The sequence below is a fragment of the Microtus ochrogaster genome, chromosome 22, assembly GCF_000317375.1.
Source record: "Microtus ochrogaster isolate Prairie Vole_2 chromosome 22, MicOch1.0, whole genome shotgun sequence".
NCBI classification, from domain to species: Eukaryota; Metazoa; Chordata; class Mammalia; order Rodentia; family Cricetidae; genus Microtus; species Microtus ochrogaster.
The window spans coordinates 11,344,475-11,363,199 of NC_022023.1; the positions used below are offsets into that span (position 1 = coordinate 11,344,475).

Here is an 18,725-nt window from a genome sequence, read left to right on the forward strand (position 1 = left end):
AAAAAAAAAAAAAAAAAAAAAAAAAAAACCAAGAAAAGGTGGGGGGGGGCATTTAATTGGGACTTGCTTACAGTTTGAGAGGTTTCGTCCATTATCCTCACAGTAGGTTAAGGGGGTGAGTGGAGCATGGCAGGAGGCAGGCAGACATGGTTGAGGAGAGCTAGCTGAGGGCTACATCTAGATCTGCAGGCAGCAGGAAGAGAGAGCACTGGGACTGATTTGAGTTTTTGGAGACCCCAAAGCCCACCTCCAGTGACACCTCCTCCAACAAGGCCACACCTCCTAATCCCTTTCAAGTAGTGCCACCCCTTGATGACCAAGCATTCAAATGTGTGAGCCCATTGGGGCCGTTCTTGCTCAAACCACCACAGTCACTGTGCAGCCTCTCATCTTCATCTTTTCTGTCCCATTTTCTTGGTGATGAGTCATGGAGTGTGGTCAGTACCCTCTCTAGGGCTTCCATGCTCTTGTTTGTCCCAGTTGAGCTAGGACTCTGAGTTTGGTCCTTGAAGGTCTTTAGTCATGGAGGTCTGGTGTCTGGGCCTGTGATGTTTTCCACATTGCTTTTTACCCAAATTCTAAAGTCTTGTGTAGGTAGAAATCAGAGCATAGAATCAGGGCTGGCACCAATTTCACACCACCTCTTCCCTGTGTCACTCTGTCCTGTGAGAGCTACATAAAAGCACAGTCCAGGCATGTTTGCAGAGACTGTGCTTGGAAGGCTGCTGGGTTTCTCTCACCTCCTTCACAGTATCTTCTGTTGCTAAATGTGGCTTTTAGGGAGGAAGACTTGAGATCAGGAGTTAGCCTTGATGGTTGCTGGGCTTGGGTTCCATTGACAGTACCAGTATCAGGCCACATAGCCAGGGCAAAGGGTACTGAGACGAGGCGGGGTGCAGCTCCCTACCCAGTGAGGAACAGCGTGCTTGGATTTATGTCTTCCTCCTGGAAGTCTGCACCTGAAGAAGCAAAGCTGTCTCCCTCTGCATTGACTAGGGGTTGGGGAATGGGTGGGGCATTTTTCATACCTTCCCTTACATTCTAAGCCATTCAATTAGTACAGAATGTCAGCACAGCGGGGCTGTATCATCATCATTATTTTCTTCTCATCCGTCTTGGTTCTTTGTTTTGTTTTGTTTTGTTTGCCTCTCTACATAGCTCTGACTGTCTTAGAACTTACTATGTAGACTAGGCTGTCCTTAAATTCAGAGTTCCACCTGCCTCTTTCTCCCAGGTGCTAGGATTAAAGGCGTTTGCCACTATGCCTGGTAGAGTGTGTATCTTCCTGTTCTTAAGCTTTTGTTTAACTATATTGTCATCACACCTAGTAAAATTAATAACATTCTTTAATATTACCCAATACAGATCTACACTTAAGCTTTCCTAATTATATTAAAAAGTCTTACAATGGGCTTTTTATTTTTATTATTTATCTATTTACTTTGAAGCAGTGTCTCATGTATCTCTCTCTGGCTAGCCCCTATTTACTCTGTAGCCAAAGCTGGCCTTGAATTCCTGATCTTCCTCACAAGTGCTAGGAATACAGGTATGCCCCCACCATATCTAGCTTTTTAGCAGATGAACACCTGGGTTTCCCTAAGTAATCCAGACTGGCCTCAAACTCACGACTCTCCTGCCAAGTGCTAAGGTCACAGGTGTGTGCCACCATGTTTGCCTTATTTGTTTGCTAGCTTGCTTGTTTGATTTTGTTTGTGTTTATAGTACAGGGCTTCTAGTGTAGAACCTCAAACATGCAAGGACAGCTTTCCGCCTCTGACGTATATCCCTGGCCTGAGTCTGTATTCTGTCCTGGACCTCTCACAAATCACTTTTGGTCTATTTTCTTTCTTTTTTCTTGTTATTGCTTTGGTTTTGGTTTTATTGAAACAGGGTATCACTCAGTATGTAACCACAGCTGTTCTGGGATTCTAGGTATGAACTGCCTGACTGTAGTCAGCTGGTGACAGCACGTGTCCCCATTCCACCCCACCTGTGTCATTTGCTTTCTTGGTGTTTTTTCTCTAGACCTGCCAGGTATGCCAGATGCTGCTGCCAAACCAATGTAGTTTCTGTGCACACCAGCGGATTCATGCCCACAAGTCCCCCTACTGCTGCCCGGAGTGTGGTGTCCTCTGTCGCTCTGCCTACTTCCAGACTCACGTAAAGGAGAATTGCCTACACTATGCTCGAAAAGTGGGCTACAGGTGGGTGCTCCCTGGCTCACTATTCTGGAATTGCCCAATGGCAAGTCCTTTTTCCAGACAGGAACTTGTTTTAAGAACCCAGACTGTGTATGTGTGTGTTGGGGGTGGGGTGCTGATGAGATGGAGCTCAGCTTTACCCACTGATGTGGTAATGACCTGAGTTTATACACTTTGCCTACATGTAGGAGAGAAACAACTTCTGTGGATTGCCCTCTGATCTATACACCCATGCCATGAGACATGCATGTGTGCCTGTGTGCACACGTGAGCACACACACAAAGTAAATAAATGCAGGGTTTTTTGTTTTGTTTTGTTAGTTTTCTAAAGAGCCGCAATAGGACAATAGGAAGATGGTTCACTGGATAAAGCAGTTGCCACACAAGTGTGAGGACCTAAATTCAGATTCCCAGACCCTCTGTAAAACTGGGTGTAGTAGCATGTATTTACAGTTCCAGTGCTTTCATGGTGAAATGGCTGCAGGTAGGAGAAAGCCTAGAAATTTGCAGCAAGAGCAGTAAACAACGGAGAGACCCTATCTCAAGGTAGGAGGCAAGGACTGACCCTGAGGTTGTTCTCCAACCTTCACACTCGTGCTTTTCCATGCCCACACAGTGATATATGACCACCATCATACTGACACACAAACGCACACAGATCTCACACACATACAGCCAAATAGGACAAGAATGTTGGCTAGTAGGCATGAGATGTAGCTGAGTTGGTAGAATGCTTAACTAGCATGTTTGGAAGGCCTGGATTTAATCCCTAGCGCCGTATAAAATAACTGGCCATGATAGCACATGCCTGTTAATCCTAGTACTTATGAGACAGGAAGATCAGGAGTTCAAGGCTGGCGTGGGCTACCTGAGACCCTGCCTCAAGGAAAGAAACAAAAGCAATGCTGACTGGTGGGTGAATAGACATTTTGTTTTATAGAGGAAAGGAAGGACAAGAGAGAGAAAGTGAGTTTTTAAAAAGTTAAGTATTAAACCAGGTACAGAGGTACACTCTTGTAATTCTGGAATTTGGGAAGTAGACGCAGGGGGATCAAGCACTCATGGTAATCCTTCGATACTTAGCGAATTCAAGGCTAGCCAATACCACTGGAGACCATTTCTTAAAAAACACAAGAACATGGCTAGGGAGATGGCTCAGTAGACAGAGTATATGCCATGCAAGCATGGATCCCCATGAACGCACACAAATACAGGCAGGAGTCCCAGCACCCAGGAAAGCAGAGACAGTGGATCCTCAGCGCAAGCATCCTCGCTAGAGTAGTGGAATTGGCACACTCTGGGTTCAGTGGAAGACCCGGCCTCAATAACAGAGTCAAGAGTGATTCAGGAGGATACCACGGTCAACCACAGGTTGCTGTGCACTGTATATGTGCGTGTGCCCACACAGGTAAATGTGCTTACACTTGCCACCTACACATGTAAGTGATAGAGGAAGATACCACTATCAACCTCAGGTCGCTGCACACACTACATGTATCTGTGTGCGCCTACACATGTAGGAGGAGGGCCTGCTTGTTTGTCCTGGCTGCCCAGAACTGAAATAATCACACAGAAACTGTATTAATTAAAACACTACTTGGCCCATTAGCTCTGGCTTCTTATTGGCTAACTTCTATCTTAATTTAACCCATTTTTATTAATCTGTATGTCACCACCTGGCAATATCTTACTGGCAAAGATTTGACATGTCTGACCCTGGTGGCTTCATGATATCTCTCTGACTCCGCCCTTCTTTCTCCCAGCATTCAGTCCAGTCCTCCCCACCTAGCTCTGCTCTGCCCTGCCTTGTTCTGCTGTGGGCTCAAAGCAGTTCTTTATTCATTAACGATAATCACAGCACACAGAGGGGACTCCTACATCACACACAGGTAAATGTGCTTTTACATGCCACCTACATATATAAAAAAGTTTAAAAAAAAACCTCAAAACACAAAAATCCAATTAAATATTAGAATAAATAGCCTTAAAGGGGAAGAGTATATTTAGTTCTCTGTCAATTTGTCTAACTCCCTCCTTCTTGGTTTTTTGTTTGTTTGTTTGTTTTCTTTATTCCTTTTTGCCCGGTCTTATTCTGTAGGTCTGGTTGACCTAAAATTGTATCTCTCTTTTCTTTGCTTTCTGAGTTGTGCACATATATTATACACTCACATCCATAGACATACACACACACACACACACACACACACACACACACACACACACACACACACATACTGTGTACATGTGCAATCACCACACAACCACACCTGGCATTTTCCTTGATTTTTATTATTATTATTATTACTATTTTGAGACAGGTGTTGGCCTAGAGCTCTATATTACACAGGCCAGTTTCAAATTCACAGCCACCTTCCTTGTCTTAGCCTCCCAAATGCTGGGGTACAAATGGCACTACCATGCCCAGCTTGTTAGTTTGGTTTTTAAAAGTATAAACGTTTGGTGGAACATTGGAGACACGTGCTTGTAATTCAGATTTCAGGAAGTAAAGGCGTGAAGGTTAAGAGGAACTAAAATCCAGGAGCTAGAGAGGAATGAAATAGCAGTTAAGAGCTCCGACAGGTCTTCCAGAGAGCCTGCATTCAGTTCTCACACTCGTGTGGCAGCTAACAGCTATCTGTAACTCTATTTCCAGGGGTTCTGATGCTGTCTTTTGGCTTCCAAAATACTAGATACACATGGTATATAGTCATATACACAAACAAAACCCCCATACATATAAAATAAAAATAAGCCTGACCAAAAAAGGAGTTTAAAGCTGGGCAATGATGGCAGAGCCAGGGGTGTTTGTGTGAGTTCTAGGATAGCCAGAGATACACAGGGAAAAGCCAATCTCAGAAAAAAAGAAGTTCAAGGCTGCGGGCTAGAAAGATGGCTCCGTGACTAAGAGCACTTACTGCTCTTGCAGAGGAACTGAATTTTGTTTCCTGTATTCATATCACAACTACCTGTAACTTCAGCCACAGGGATTCAGTGCCATCCTTTGGCTTCTGTGGGCATGCATACATGAGGCATATACATAGATGCATACACATACACATTAGCAAAAATAAAAACTGAAAAGATTTTCAAAGGGGATTCAAGGTTACCCTGAGGTTTATTGAGACTGTTTCAAAATCCATCCCCCCCCCCACCCAACACACTCATGCACGCGTGCATGAGCACATGCTAATTATAACTCAGAATGGTCAGGAAAGTTTCTGAAAGGAGATTGTCCTAGTTACTGTTCTATTGCTGTGATGAAACACCATGATCAAGGTAATTTATAGAAGAAGCATTTAACTGGGGGCTTGCTTACAGTTAAGAGACAGCTCAGCAGTTAAGAACACATAATGCTCTTGCAGAGGATCTGAGTTTGGTTCCCAACACCCATACTGAAGGGCTCACAACCACCTGTAACTTTGACTCCCTCTTCTGGCCTCTGTAGACATTGAACTCACATGCATAAACCCATACACAGACACATACCCATAATTAAAAATAAAATCCTTTTTCTAAAGCAAAACAAAATAAAAGCTCCCAGTACCTTTTAAACTTTGACTTAAGTTTATGCAGCTAATTCTAAGGTCAGATCTAATCTAATAGCAATTCATACACCAAAATATTTAGGGGGATGTGTCTTTTTCTTTCATCTTGTTTTGTTGTTATTTTGAGACAAAGTCTCATTATATGGCCCTGGCTGGAACTTGCTATGTAGGTCTGCCTCTGACTCCCAAGTGCTGGAACTAAAGGTGTGTGCAGTCATACCCAGCACCAAGTTACTTCTGTTCTAATCTCCTAAATTCTAGGGCTTGAACCCAGAGCTTCAAGTGTTAGGCAAGTGCTCACTCACAGAGATGCGACTCCGCCTCTCTCTCTGAACCTTTCATTCTAGACAGTCCCAATTGCACGGTTGCTGCACAGCTCCACACTTTTATTTTACTTTCTTTAAGAATAAAAAAAGATAGGCCAAGCAGTGATGGCGTACTCCTTTAATAACCCCAGCACTTGGATGGCAGAGGCAGGAGGATCTCTGTGAGTTCCAGGCCAGCTTAGTCTGCCAAGTGAGTTCCAGTATAGCTAAGGCTGTTACACAGAGAAACCCTGTCTTGAAACCTGCCCTCCCCCGAAAAAAAAAAGAAAAGAAAAAGAATAAAAACATAGAATGTATTAAAAGCAATTAAGTTATCAAGCCTTTTTATAAGGAATGCCATGTAAAACATTGTTCTGAGAAGAGTGATGTTAAAATGTCCAAGAGACTAGGGTTAACCGCAGAAGATACATGCTAATAAAGGGCAGTGGTGGTGCACACCTTTAATCCCAGCACTCGGGAGGCAGAGGCAGGCGGATCTCTGTGAGGTCCAGGCCAACCTGGTCTACAGAGCCGGTTGCAGGACAGCAGGGACTACACAGAGAAACCCTGTCTTGGAGGAAAACAAGTGGGGGAGGTATGTAAAATCCTCAGCTATTATCTTTTTACAAAAGAGATTTTTTATGGATATGTGTCTGTGTATACCAGATGTGTACAGATGCCAGAAGAAAGAGAGTGTCACATACCTTGGGGCTGGAGTTAGAGGTGGATGGAGCTGCCTCGGGGGCTGCTGCGAGTGCTAAGAACTGACTGAACTTGAGGCCTTGACCACTGAGCCATCTCTTGAACCCCCTTATTATTATTATTATTATTATTATTATTATTATTATTATTATTTTGTTTTTGATTTTTTTTTTGTTTTTCGAGACAGGGTTTCTATGGTTTCTTTGGAGCCTGTCCTGGAACTAGCTCTGTAGACCAGGCTGGTCTCGAACTCACAGAGATCCGCCTGCCTCTGCCTCCCGAGTGCTGGGATTAAAGGCGTGCGCCACCAACGCCCGGCGAACCCCCTTATTATTTATTGATTTATTTATTGTAGTGTTTGCTTGATTTTTTTTTTGTTTGTTTTGTTTTGTTTTTGAGATAGGGTCTCTCTGTACAGCTCTGGCTGTCCTAGAACTCACTCTGTAGACCAGGCTGGCCTTAAACTCAGAGACCCACCTGCCTCTGCCTCCTGAGTGCTGGGATTAAAGGCATGCACCACTAAAACAGGGTTTCTGTACGTAACACAAATTGGACAAAAACTCACAATGTAACCCAAGCCAGTTTCAGATTCATGACAATCTGTCTGCCTTGGCCTTCTGTCTGCTGGGTTGGCTGGAGGGAGCCACACACTACCTGCTTCCTTTCTTTGGAGTGAACACATAGGAGTAACTGAAATTGAAATGAAATTTATACCCTGGCAGCCCATATATGGCAGTTCTGTTGAACTTGTCCATGTTAGGTTTCATGGTCTAAGTTGATGAGGATGACTCTTTCTCAGGAGGGCACCAGATCTCATTACTGATGGTTGTGAGCCACCATGTGGTTGCTGGGAACTGAACTCAGCTCCTAACTGCTGAGCCATTCTCCAGCCCCATAGGGGTAACTAGGAATACCAAATTCAAATTCTGCGGTTAGCTTTTTGAGGCACTGGCAGACTGTTTTCCAAAGCTGCGGTCCCATTTTAAATTCCTACCACAGGGTATGAAGTTTTTATCTTTTTGTCTTTGTCAACATTTGTTACTGAGTTCCTTGTTAGATGTATGAATTGCAGATATTTCTTCCCATTCTCCCAGTGCTAATGCTGTTTACTAATTTCTAAAAAGATAACTGCTCCATTTTACTGAATGCTACTACAGACTTTTATAATATTAGTTTGTATTTTGTATTCTTTCTGTTTTTTTTTTTTAAGGACAATGCTAAAAAGCTTGAACATCAAGTATATGTGTCTGTGTTATATAATTTGTATGCATTTTCTGTAAAGTATATGTACATATTTATATGTTTTAGGAAATTAAAGTTTTGATTAATTTTATCCTTTTGATAATTTCTTTTTTTTTTTTTTTTGAAGATTTTTTTATTTATTATGTATACAATATTCTGTCTGTGTGTATCCCTGCTGGCCAGAAGAGGGCACCAGACCCCATTACAGATGGTTGTGAACCACCATGTGGTTGCTGGGAATTGAACTCAGGACCTTTGGAAGAGCAGGCACTGCTCTTAACCTCTGAGCCATCTCTCCAGCCCCCGATAATTTCATATGTGTATACAATGTATTTTCATTCATCTCCTCTTTTCTCCCATTTCTGTCAGCCTTTCTCCTCCATCCCTACCAGTCTCTTTTCCAGATTCACATGACTTAGTTCATTCTATGAGCGTTTTAGTTTAACCAGCGTCATCTGTGTGAGCATTGAATTGGAACTATCCATTGATCCCGATGGGATCACCAAGATCCAAACTGAAGGCAGTGACTTCCCCTCTCTCTGAATTTCTCAATAGCAAATAGTTGAGCAGTGAGTGATATATGTTCCTCCTCCCCAACCTCTCCTCCCTCCTTACCTATAGAGGAGTCCATTTTCCCTTTTTTTTTTTCCTTGAGACAGGGTTTCTCTGTGTAGGCGTAGCTGTCCCGGAGCTCACTCTGTAGACCAGGCTAGCCTCAAACTCACAGAGATCCGCCTGCCTCTGCCTCCCGAGTGCTGGGATTAAAGGTGTGCACCACCACTGCTGGCCTGAGGAGCCCATTCTTATGCAGACCCAGCTACCAATACCTGGTGCTATGATGAGTTCCTGATGGCAGTGGCTGTATCTTGTTCAGAAGATGGCATCAAACAGCCCTTTTTCCTATTTTTTAACCCTTAGATTCTCTTTTTAAATTTAATTTTATATTTTTAAAATTAATTTTGCTTATTATGGGATTTTGTCTGCTTATAAATTTATGAACAATATGCATGCTTGGTATCCACAGAGACCAGAAGAAGGTGTCAGATCCCCTGGAACTAGGGTTACAGATGGTTGTGAGCCCCCATATGGTACTAGGAATCAAACCCAGTCCTAAGAGCAGCCAGAGCTTTTAACCGCAGAACCGTCTCTCCAGCTGTCTCATTCCTCCTGCTCTCTTTCCCACAAATGGCTTGGAATTTTAAAACTTAATCTATCCTTTTTAAATAATTTGGAATTTATTCAATGATGTCATAAGAAAGCACAATTACACTATTTAAGTAGTTTTTTAAAAATATTTATTTATTTATTATGTATACAATATTCTGTCTGTGTGTATGCTCGAAGGCCAGAAGAGGGCACCAGACCCATTACAGATGGTTGTGAGCCACCATGTGGTTGCTGGGAATTGAACTCAGGACCTTTGGAAGAGCAGGCAATGCTCTTAACCTCTGAGCCATCTCTCCAGCCCTTTAAGTAGTTTTATATTGTTTTCTTATTGCTGATAATGGACAGCATTAAATATTATACACTTATTTCTTTCAAAACTTTACATGTTTCGTAGCATATAGTTATAAAATTGTCTTCTTTCTCTTTTAAAATTTGGTTATGGGATAAAAGCACTTCTGTTGATTTGGGTATGTGCACATGTGTGTCATGGTGTGTGTGTGTGTGTGTGTGTGTGTGTGTGTGTGTGTGTGTGTGTTTGTGTGTAGGTGTGTAGGCCTGTGAACAACTTATGGTAGTCGGTAGTTTCCTGCCATTTGGATTCTGAGAATTGAACTCAGGTTATCAAGAGTGACAGTAAGAACCTATGCATGCCTAACCATCTTGCTGGATCTGAACTTGTAATGTTATTGCATTAATTTAAAATGTAACAGCTGCATTATATTGTAGCTACAGAACTGTTCCTTGCTCACAGTAATCCAGCATGGTGTTGCCCTAGAGGACTTCCTGTTCTCTAGGGCTGATTGTTTGAACAGTGGTCCCGCCAATGGGCATCACATTCCTGTCTGCAAGGAGCCATCCCTACCTTCCTGGTGGCAGCGCTGGAGTCAGTACTGAACCGTTCTCCCTCCTCTCCATTCCTCTCAGCTTTTCTCAGGAGGGCTGCAGATATTTGGTTTGCAGGATGGCTGGTTTGAAGGGGACTTAGGATTGTCCTTCCTTCTCCACCAGACGTGACTTAGGGCTCTAGGAGTCCTGTACATTCCCTCTGCAGCAATTACAGTATTAGGATGTATGTTCAGACTGTAGCCCGTGCACTGGAGTGAGGGAGAAGGGCCCTGCGGTACTCTACGGCTGCCTTCCGCCCCTCTGCCAGCATCACCCCAGGTCTAACACTTCCCCACCTTTCTTGTCCAGGTGCATCCACTGTGGTGTCATCCACCTGACTTTGGCCTTGCTGAAAAGCCACATCCAGGAGCGACACTGCCAGGTTTTCCACAAGTGTGCATTCTGCCCCATGGCCTTCAAGACTGCCAGTAGTACAATGGACCACAGTACCGCCCAGCACCCCACCCAGCCCCACAGACCCTCCCAGTGAGTGCAGCTGCAGGACCTGCAGGTCCTGGGGGGCAGAGAGGGTGGCCTGATGCTGTAAGGGTGACAGAAGGATGGGCTGGGGAGCTAAGGCTACGGAGAGATTGTGTGGGGTCTCCTGAGGACCTCCCAGGCAGGGAGAGATGTGCACTGGCTCAGAAAGAGCAGAGACAGGGGAGAGGGGCTGTTGATCCTGCCAGCAGAGCCCTGGTTACCTCACCCCTCCGGGACTTGTTTTGTCAGGCTAATTTATAAGTGCTCCTGTGAAATGGTCTTCAATAAGAAGAGGCACTTTCAACAGCATTTTTACCAGAATGTCAGCAAGTCACAGGCGGGTGTCTTCAAGTGCCCCGAGTGCCCACTCCTATTTCTGCAGAAGCCGGAATTAATGCAGCACGTGAAGGTGAGGTGCCCTGGGGGAAGCTTCAGAGGAAGTGCCGAGCCTCGGGTCAGGGGTTTGACTCTGCTCTCTTCATCCCCAGAGTACCCACGGTGTTCCCAGGAACGTGGATGAGCTATCCAGCCTCCAGGCTTCGGCGGACACACCCTCTAGTCGCCCTGCTTCTCGAGCTCCCTCTGAGCCCCCAGCTACAAGCGTAGCCGCTAGAGGCAGCTCCCTGACTGCTGGTCGCTGGGGCCGGCCAGAAACCCACCGCAGCAGGGCTGAAGCCAGGCCCCGGATGAGGAGCACTGGTTGGACCTGCCAGGAGTGCCAGGAATGGGTTCCCGATCGAGAGAGCTATGTGTCCCACATGAAAAAGAGCCATGGCCGGGTAAGTGCAGCCACATGCCACCGTGCAGCACTAGAACTCTTGGTCGTCTTTCCTGTGAGGCAAGGATCCTCTTATGTGGCAGGCCTCTGCAGGTTCCTGGTACTGTAACCTGGGTATGTGCTATAGATCTTAAGGTCTTGGGCTATCCTTCCTGGTAATGTAACCTGGGTATGTGCTATAGATCTTAAGGTCTTGGGCTATCCTTCCTGGTAATGTAACCTGGGTATGTGCTATAGATCTTAAGGTCTTGGGCTATTCTCCTTCCTGGTCATATCACTAAAAAGAAAGATGGGCCCAGAGCTTAGGATTCTGATACCTTGGGACTTGTTTCCTCTTCCCTCAGACACTGAAGCGGTACCCGTGCCGGCAGTGTGAACAATCCTTCCACACCCCCAGCAGCCTGCGCAAACACATACGTAACAACCACGACACAGTAAAGAAGGTCTACACTTGTGGGTGAGTTGGAAGGGGGAGGGGAAAGTCCTGCCTGTGGCACCATTGGGGCTCTCTTCTGTGCTGTGAGACCCGGGGCCTGAAACAAGAGACAAACGAGTTTCCAGCAGGGAATCACCAGCTGAGTCAGAAATCAGGTACGTCAGGCAGAGAGCTTGTCTAAATTGTTCTATTATTAATAAAAACTTGCCGGGTGCTGGTAGTGGTGCACCGCTTTAATCCCAGCAGCACCTGGGAGGTAGAAGCAGATAGATCTCTATGAGTTTGAGGCCAGCCTGGTCTACAGAGCTAGTTCCAGGGTAATCAGGGTCCACACAAAGAAACCCTGTCTTAAAAAGCCAATAATAATAATAATAACAATAATAAAACTCTCAGGAATCAGATATTGGGGTAAAACCCTGATAAATCAAGAAAGTGACCAAGTTGATCCTCTCTCCACAATTCCTGGAACAAAAAGGCCCACAAATATTTTTAAGCCCCTCCCTGTCCCTTCCTATGCCTCTATCATCAGCTAGTGATTGGCTCTGCCTCCTGATTCAAGGTTAACTTTATTAACAGTCTCAGAGTGTCACAGTGCAATCAAAATATCCTGTGACAGTCTGGAACCAGCTTCCAGGGTCTGGATTTTCTCAATGGTGCCTAATTCTTGAGAGTAGAGATGGTGTTGTGATGGATGCGTTCTGGCCTTTTTTACCATCGCCAGGCCAGCACTAGCCCCTGAATGGTATTGGGATGAGGGCTTAGTGTCAAGTATGCAAGCCTTCTGAACTGCTGTTGTCTGCGTCCTTAGCTTGTTAAGAAGTCTACCTGCTCACATAGCTTTCCCTCACAGATTTGTGAGGAACACAGGGGAACCTGGGGTTTTACTCACCTCCTCAACTGCACTCTTGCAGGTACTGCACCGAGGATAGCCCCAGCTTTCCTCGGCCCTCCCTCCTGGAGAGCCACATCAGCCTTATGCATGGTATCAGAAACCCTGATTTGAGCCAGACATCCAAAGTCAGACATCCAGGTGGACATTCCCCTCAGGTGAGTGTGGGATCACTGCCTTGAATAGGCTGCTCAGTGGGGCCTGGAACTGGGAAGGCATTAGAGGGGCTTCAAGGGCCCCATTAGTAGCTGTAGTCATGGAACAAGCAGGGTGACACCTAAATGTGGTCCCAGTAGGGCACTGGACATGAGTAAGAGATAGGAACAAAGACTCATGGGAAAGCCTACCCAGCAGACAATTGTTGCTGTAACCTTACTTCTGCTTCCTTCGAATCCTATGAGGCAAGCAGGCAGAGCTACCTCATCAGGGCAGGATTCTTCCTTCCCTGTTGCTCTAGCTGTAGGAAGAGTTAGGTCTAGAACTCGCTCTGCAGCCCCTTGCTTTCGTCCCTCACCCCTGTCACATGTCCCTTTTCCATCTCTGGTGCGCTTCTAGAGCAGCCCGATTTTCCCTCTGCTGCAGATTCTTCCCACATCAGGGGCTCTGAAGAGGACTCAGTAAGTCTGAGAGCCACCTGGAGGTCATGGGCTGTCTTGAAACTTTTTTATCTATTTAGGGACTGGTGCTAGCACACAAGTAGGTGGAATGTCAGTTCCTTTCTTTCAGTGAGTACCAATGTATGAGACAGTCTGCAGCCTCCCTCCCTTCTCTTAAATGTACGCACGCTTGCACCATTTGACACAGCAGTTCTGCTTCTAGGACCTGGTTAGAGAGTGCTGGGCTCTAGGTATAGAGAGGGTGCCCAGTGATGTCTGCTGGAGTGAACTGTCAGCCCACAGTGGCTTAGTGTGCTGCCACTAGAAACACAAAGCTTCCATGTTTGCTCCGGTGTGTGTTATTAGGTGCACAGCTGCAGGGAGAGGGGAGTGGGCAGCAGAAATCGTTTTACAGCTTTTTTTTTTTTTAAAAAAACAAACATTTATGAGATTTTTTAGAGGCACTATAAAACCCAGGATTCTTAGTTTGCTCTCTATTGCTATGATAAAGACCAAAAAACAATTTGGAGAGCAAAGACTTTATTGTAACCTATAGTTTATAGTCTTTCATAGAGGAAAGTCAGGGCCAAAACTGAAGGCAGGAACCTAAAGGTAGGAACAGAAGCAGAGACCATGGAGGAACGCTGCTTACTGGCTTGCTAAGCCTGCTTTCTTACACAATCCAGAACCACCTGCACAGGGGTGACACCACCCACAGTGGGCTGGGACCTTCCACGTCAATCATTAATCAAGAAAATGTCCTATAGAAGGCCAAACTGAAGGAGGCCTTTTCTAATTGAGGCTCCCTCTTCCTAGATAATCCTGGCTTGTGTCAAGCTGATCAACACTAAGCATAGCTGGGAATATGTTCTTTGAAGAAGAGACCTGAGAAGTGGGGTAGGCAGGACTCCGCCTTCTTGTTAGAAACATAACATTAAAAATAAAGTAGTTGGGCCGGATTCTGGCAGAGGCCCCAAGTGCAGTTCCAGGGAACCCAGTGTGCTTTTCTGACCTGTTCAGGCACACAGTGCACATACACTCACACATGAAAGAAAATGAATAAATCTAATAAAAATTAAAAGAAAAAACAAAACAGAAAACTTGAGCTATCCCTAGAACCCACAGTGGAAAAAAACTACTGCCACAAATTGTCTTTTGACCTCCACAGAGTTCCACGGCTCGTGTGCTCTCTCCCTGATGAGCAGAAAGTACGTCTGAGGGCTCGGCCTCGTCTCTGTTCACACTGTCTTTTCTTTCAGGTGAACCATCTGAAAAGACCAGTCAGCAAAATGGCAGATGCTCCAGGCGCTAGCAATGGCGCGACTGTTTCCTCTACCAAAAGGCACAAATCCCTATTTCAGTGTGCGAAATGCAGCTTCTCCACAGCCTCAGAGCTCGAGTTCCAGAGCCACATACCTCAGCACCAGGTGGACAGCTCCACAGCCCAGTGTCTCCTCTGCGGCTTATGCTACACGTCTGCCACTTCCCTCAACCGCCACCTGTTCATAGTCCACAAAGTGAGAGACCAGGAGGACGAGGAGGAGATCGTGGAAGTGAAGGTGGAAGCCACAGACACAGAGACATGCTCTGGAGAGGAGGTGGCCGTGGAGACTAGAGAGAATGGACTGGAAGGATGTGCCAGTGAGCCTTTGGTGGCTGACCTAGAGCCAAGGAGATCACTAGGCCTGTCCCTGGAGGAAGACAGTGCCCAAGGCCCTCAGAATCAACCACAGGCCTCTCAGGACCAGAATAGCCATGCACTATCTCCTCAGGTGTGACCAGAGGCTTTGTAGCCATCAACCAGGTCGTGGCACCTTCACCTGCTGTGCAGACTATGAAATAAAAAGCTCTGCCCCAGTATGTGCGTGGCCACTGTGCTCTGGAGCAGTGTCTGTCCTGAGCTGTAGATTCTGGATGTCCCCAGCCCCAGAAAATATGGGGTCATCCAGAATCTCTCACAACTCTGGATTTGCTTGTGTTATTTATATGGCTTTATGCTGCTTCCTGGTACCCCAGTTCTCATACGTGTCCTTCCAGCCCTAGGCTACTTAGGTAGTACAACCCCAGTGCTGTCATCTCAGCTTCAGCCCCTCAGTGGCTGTACTCTGGGCTCCCTACCTGCTGTATTCAGCAGGAATTCCTCAGAGCTCCGTTTCCCTATAGACACCAGCTCTCCTTCCTGCCTTCAGAGCCCAAGAAGGAGGGAATGAAGGGTGCTGGCCTTTCCCCTGGAATTGTGCCCAGCCTGGCTTGGTGAGGTCTCTTGCTCACCCTTTCCTTCCTGTCTTCTCTGATTCTTCTCCCCAGAAACATCCTGAGGACTTCACTGTCACACTGGCTGAGCGTGTCTCTGTGGGTGGGGGAAGTGTCAGTACACTCCTGTTCGGAACTGAGGAGAGCATGAAGTATGGCCAAGGCAGGCAGGTGCCGAGAGCCAGGCCCTCCTCCTGCTGCTATCCTGCAATCCCTGACAGGTGGGGCGTGGGGTACACAGACATTGGGATATTTGTATTCTTGCTCCTGTGCCATTAGAGAGGCTGCTGCCTCAGGCAGGCCAGTCCCTCCTCCTCTCGGCTACATTCTTGTTGCTCAGACTATATTTCAATAAAAAAATCTTCTTACCATGCAGGTAGGCTCTTGTATTCATCTTCAGGTGAGCTAGCCCTTCTTCCCAGAGTGCCCTGACTGCCTATCTGAAGGAAACTGTTTCTGCTGCCCATGGAGCTCTAGGTTCCGGACTTCTAAAGGAGCAGAGGGAGGGCATCAGTACTGGTCCAAAGCTACCTCCAAGGACTCTGGCCTAAGGCCTATTGATATTCTCTGGGAGTCTTTCCATTAAAGGGCTTTCAATCCAAGAGGTTCTTGGTGAGGGGTAGGAAGAAGGAATTCTGTGACTTTTGTACAGCATTTGGAAACCATTGCCATTGCCACAGCAAACCCAGACATGGTAGAGTTAGGGTTAGATGAGAGGTGGGTTCTGCCTGAGCACGCAGGACAGGTTGTGGGACAAAGTTCTCTGACCCAGATGGCCTGGGGCGAGGCCCAGCAGGATCCCGTGCATCACAGGGAAGGGGTGCTGACTGAGGTCTTAAGCCATGGTCTCTCCAGGGACGCATGAATATGTATTAGGAATCAAGCTGGAGAAATATGCATGACCTTTTCACAATTGAAGACTTTTTTTTCTTGCTCTATCAAATGCCAAATTTGTAGTGAAAGACTAATTAATGGCAGTAGGGAGAGTTAGTTCTTGCCTCAAGTCAGAGAGGCTCTGCTGTCTATACCATTTAAATGAGCGTTCTTCCTGGGGGGCTCTATCTCCCTTCTTCCCCAGCTGGCGATGAGGGAAAGCCAGCCACTGTCCCTTCCCAGTTCCATCACATAACCCTGGTTTCTCTTGAGATCCCACCAATCTTTCTCCTTAGGCTAATCCCCATTGCAGGGAGTGTACCCCAGCTCATTCATGAGAACAGGTTCTTGAGGTGAATAGAGGGCTTTGAACTGTGTAGCTGCATTTCTTCCCACTCCGAAACCATGGGAGCTGGAACCCAGAAGGTGGAGAAACTGCGGGTGGAGCAGCTGTCCCCATGCCAGGTCCAACCTCTTGGAGTAGGAGAATAGAAACTGCTCTGGGAAGCCTGAGCCGTTGCCTGAGTTCTTCCTGCCCTCAGCCAGCTCCTAACAGCCCTCCTCACAGGCTCCTCCTCAGAGCAATCCCCATCCAGCTCCTTCCAGGCTCTCCTGAGGTCATAAGTGTGCATGCACTAGTTTCTAGAACACTTATGTGGGCCTGGAGACTGGAGCATCTCATCGGCTGCTCACATTTGGATGTGGGGTATCAGTTAAGAAGTGGCCTGCATGTCTATCCATTATTCAATGATGATGAAGATAGCATTTCCAGTCCTGCTCATGGCCAGAGATGTTCATTTAATCCTCACAAGGATCTCAGTTATCCTTCTGTTTTACAAAGAAAACAGCCGTACAGAGGTTGGATAACAGGTTGGGCCACCTGTGATGATGGTGCTGAGTCAAGCCTGTCAATCACTGTGCTACCTTAGTGACAGAGCTGCTCTGGCTGCTGCCAGCCTATTGGCAGCATGGAGCCATCCAAAATGCCCCCTTTCCAAAAAGGCAGGGTGCCCCATCATGTCAGATCCTCCATAGAGTCCACCAGTGCCTTGTCACCCCAAGGAGGGCCCTGCATTTGCGTGCACGGTGTCCCTGTAATGCCCATTCTCACTGGGGTTCACTTTGCTATCTAAAGACCCATCGTTTCTGGAGCACTGCAGAAGACGTTACCTAACTCTTGGGGAACACCCGGTTCCCTTGGAGATAGTCTCCCGATTGTTCATACTGATTTTCAATGCACTGTTGTTTGTCATCTGAGGATGCTTGCCGTATTTCACTGCTGCCGTGGATGCTCTCCTCAAGTGAGGGCAGATTCTCTACTCTCCAGAAACTACCAACACTGAGGCCTGACAAAGGACTAGTATTTATACTTTAACTGCTTTGTCTTTGTAAAATGATACGCCAAATTACCATGGACTAATTGTTGTAAAAAATTTGCCTCTTATGTAAACAGTCTGGGTTTTAAAAACTTAATGGTTGCATTGTCTTCTCCCCCTCCCCGAATTCCACCTTTTGCCTTTCCCCAGACTGAGGAACTTCTGTCCTGTTCGCCATCGTACATTCAGCACCAGGTAAATTTTGAAAAAAATAGATACATATACATTTGACAACAAAACATCGCACAGCGCAAATGAATATACAATAAAAAGTAAACTTCCTGACAGAGGTGAGCCTCCAGGGCCCTCACCAGAGTCCCTCATTGTTATCTCTATCTGTGTACCCTTTCAGAGCAATTCTATGCATTTATGAGTTTATAAATATGTATATTTATATATCTATTTTTAATACAAACAGTAGCATTCTATACGCTATGTTCTGAAGCTTGCTTTTTTTTTCACCTACATAATGTTATAGAGGTTGTTCAAAACTTAGACACGGGGTCAGTATAATTCTTCAAAAGCTTCAAACAGGTTTTTGCATCCAGCGGTTCTTTGAAAGTGTGTGGGTGAGTGAATGCATGTGTGTCTGAATGAATACAGCTGGCTTAGCTAGTAATGTAGCCATGAGTTCTCAGGCTGACCTAAACAAGGAAGACCTAGATTCTAGAACATGTCCCTTGTCTTTTCCAAGAGGTCCAGACAGCCACCCATCTTCATCAATATATACAGTGCACACAGGATGCCTTGGGCCAGGACTCCCAAATACATGATTTTTCCCCCAGGTCCTATTTAAAATGCCTTTTTAAGCCGGGCGGTGGTGGCGCACGCCTTTAATCCCAGCACTCGGGAGGCAGAGGCAGGCGGATCTCTGTGAGTTCGAGACCAGCCTGGTCTACAAGAGCTAGTTCCAGGACAGGCTCCAAAACCACAGAGAAACCCTGTCTCGAAAAACCAAAAAATAAAAATAAAATAAAAATAAAATAATAAAATAAAA

At 46.0% G+C, this 18,725-nt stretch overlaps 1 protein-coding gene across 2 annotated transcripts in view; it reads left to right on the top strand.

Annotated features, from left to right (window-relative positions):
- Znf592 (zinc finger protein 592) overlaps window positions 1–18,163 on the top strand; it is a 39,264-nt gene extending 21,101 nt beyond the window's left edge. For both annotated transcript variants that reach the window (XM_026784309.1, XM_005357656.3), the window contains exons 4-10: window positions 2,026–2,204; window positions 10,357–10,533; window positions 10,777–10,936; window positions 11,016–11,306; window positions 11,650–11,762; window positions 12,653–12,788; window positions 14,486–18,163. In XM_026784309.1, the coding sequence (XP_026640110.1) occupies window positions 2,026–2,204; window positions 10,357–10,533; window positions 10,777–10,936; window positions 11,016–11,306; window positions 11,650–11,762; window positions 12,653–12,788; window positions 14,486–15,004 (1,575 nt within the window). In that variant the 3' untranslated portion in view covers window positions 15,005–18,163. The remainder of the gene's footprint in view (window positions 1–2,025; window positions 2,205–10,356; window positions 10,534–10,776; window positions 10,937–11,015; window positions 11,307–11,649; window positions 11,763–12,652; window positions 12,789–14,485) is intronic.
- Window positions 18,164–18,725: the final 562 nt, after the last annotated feature.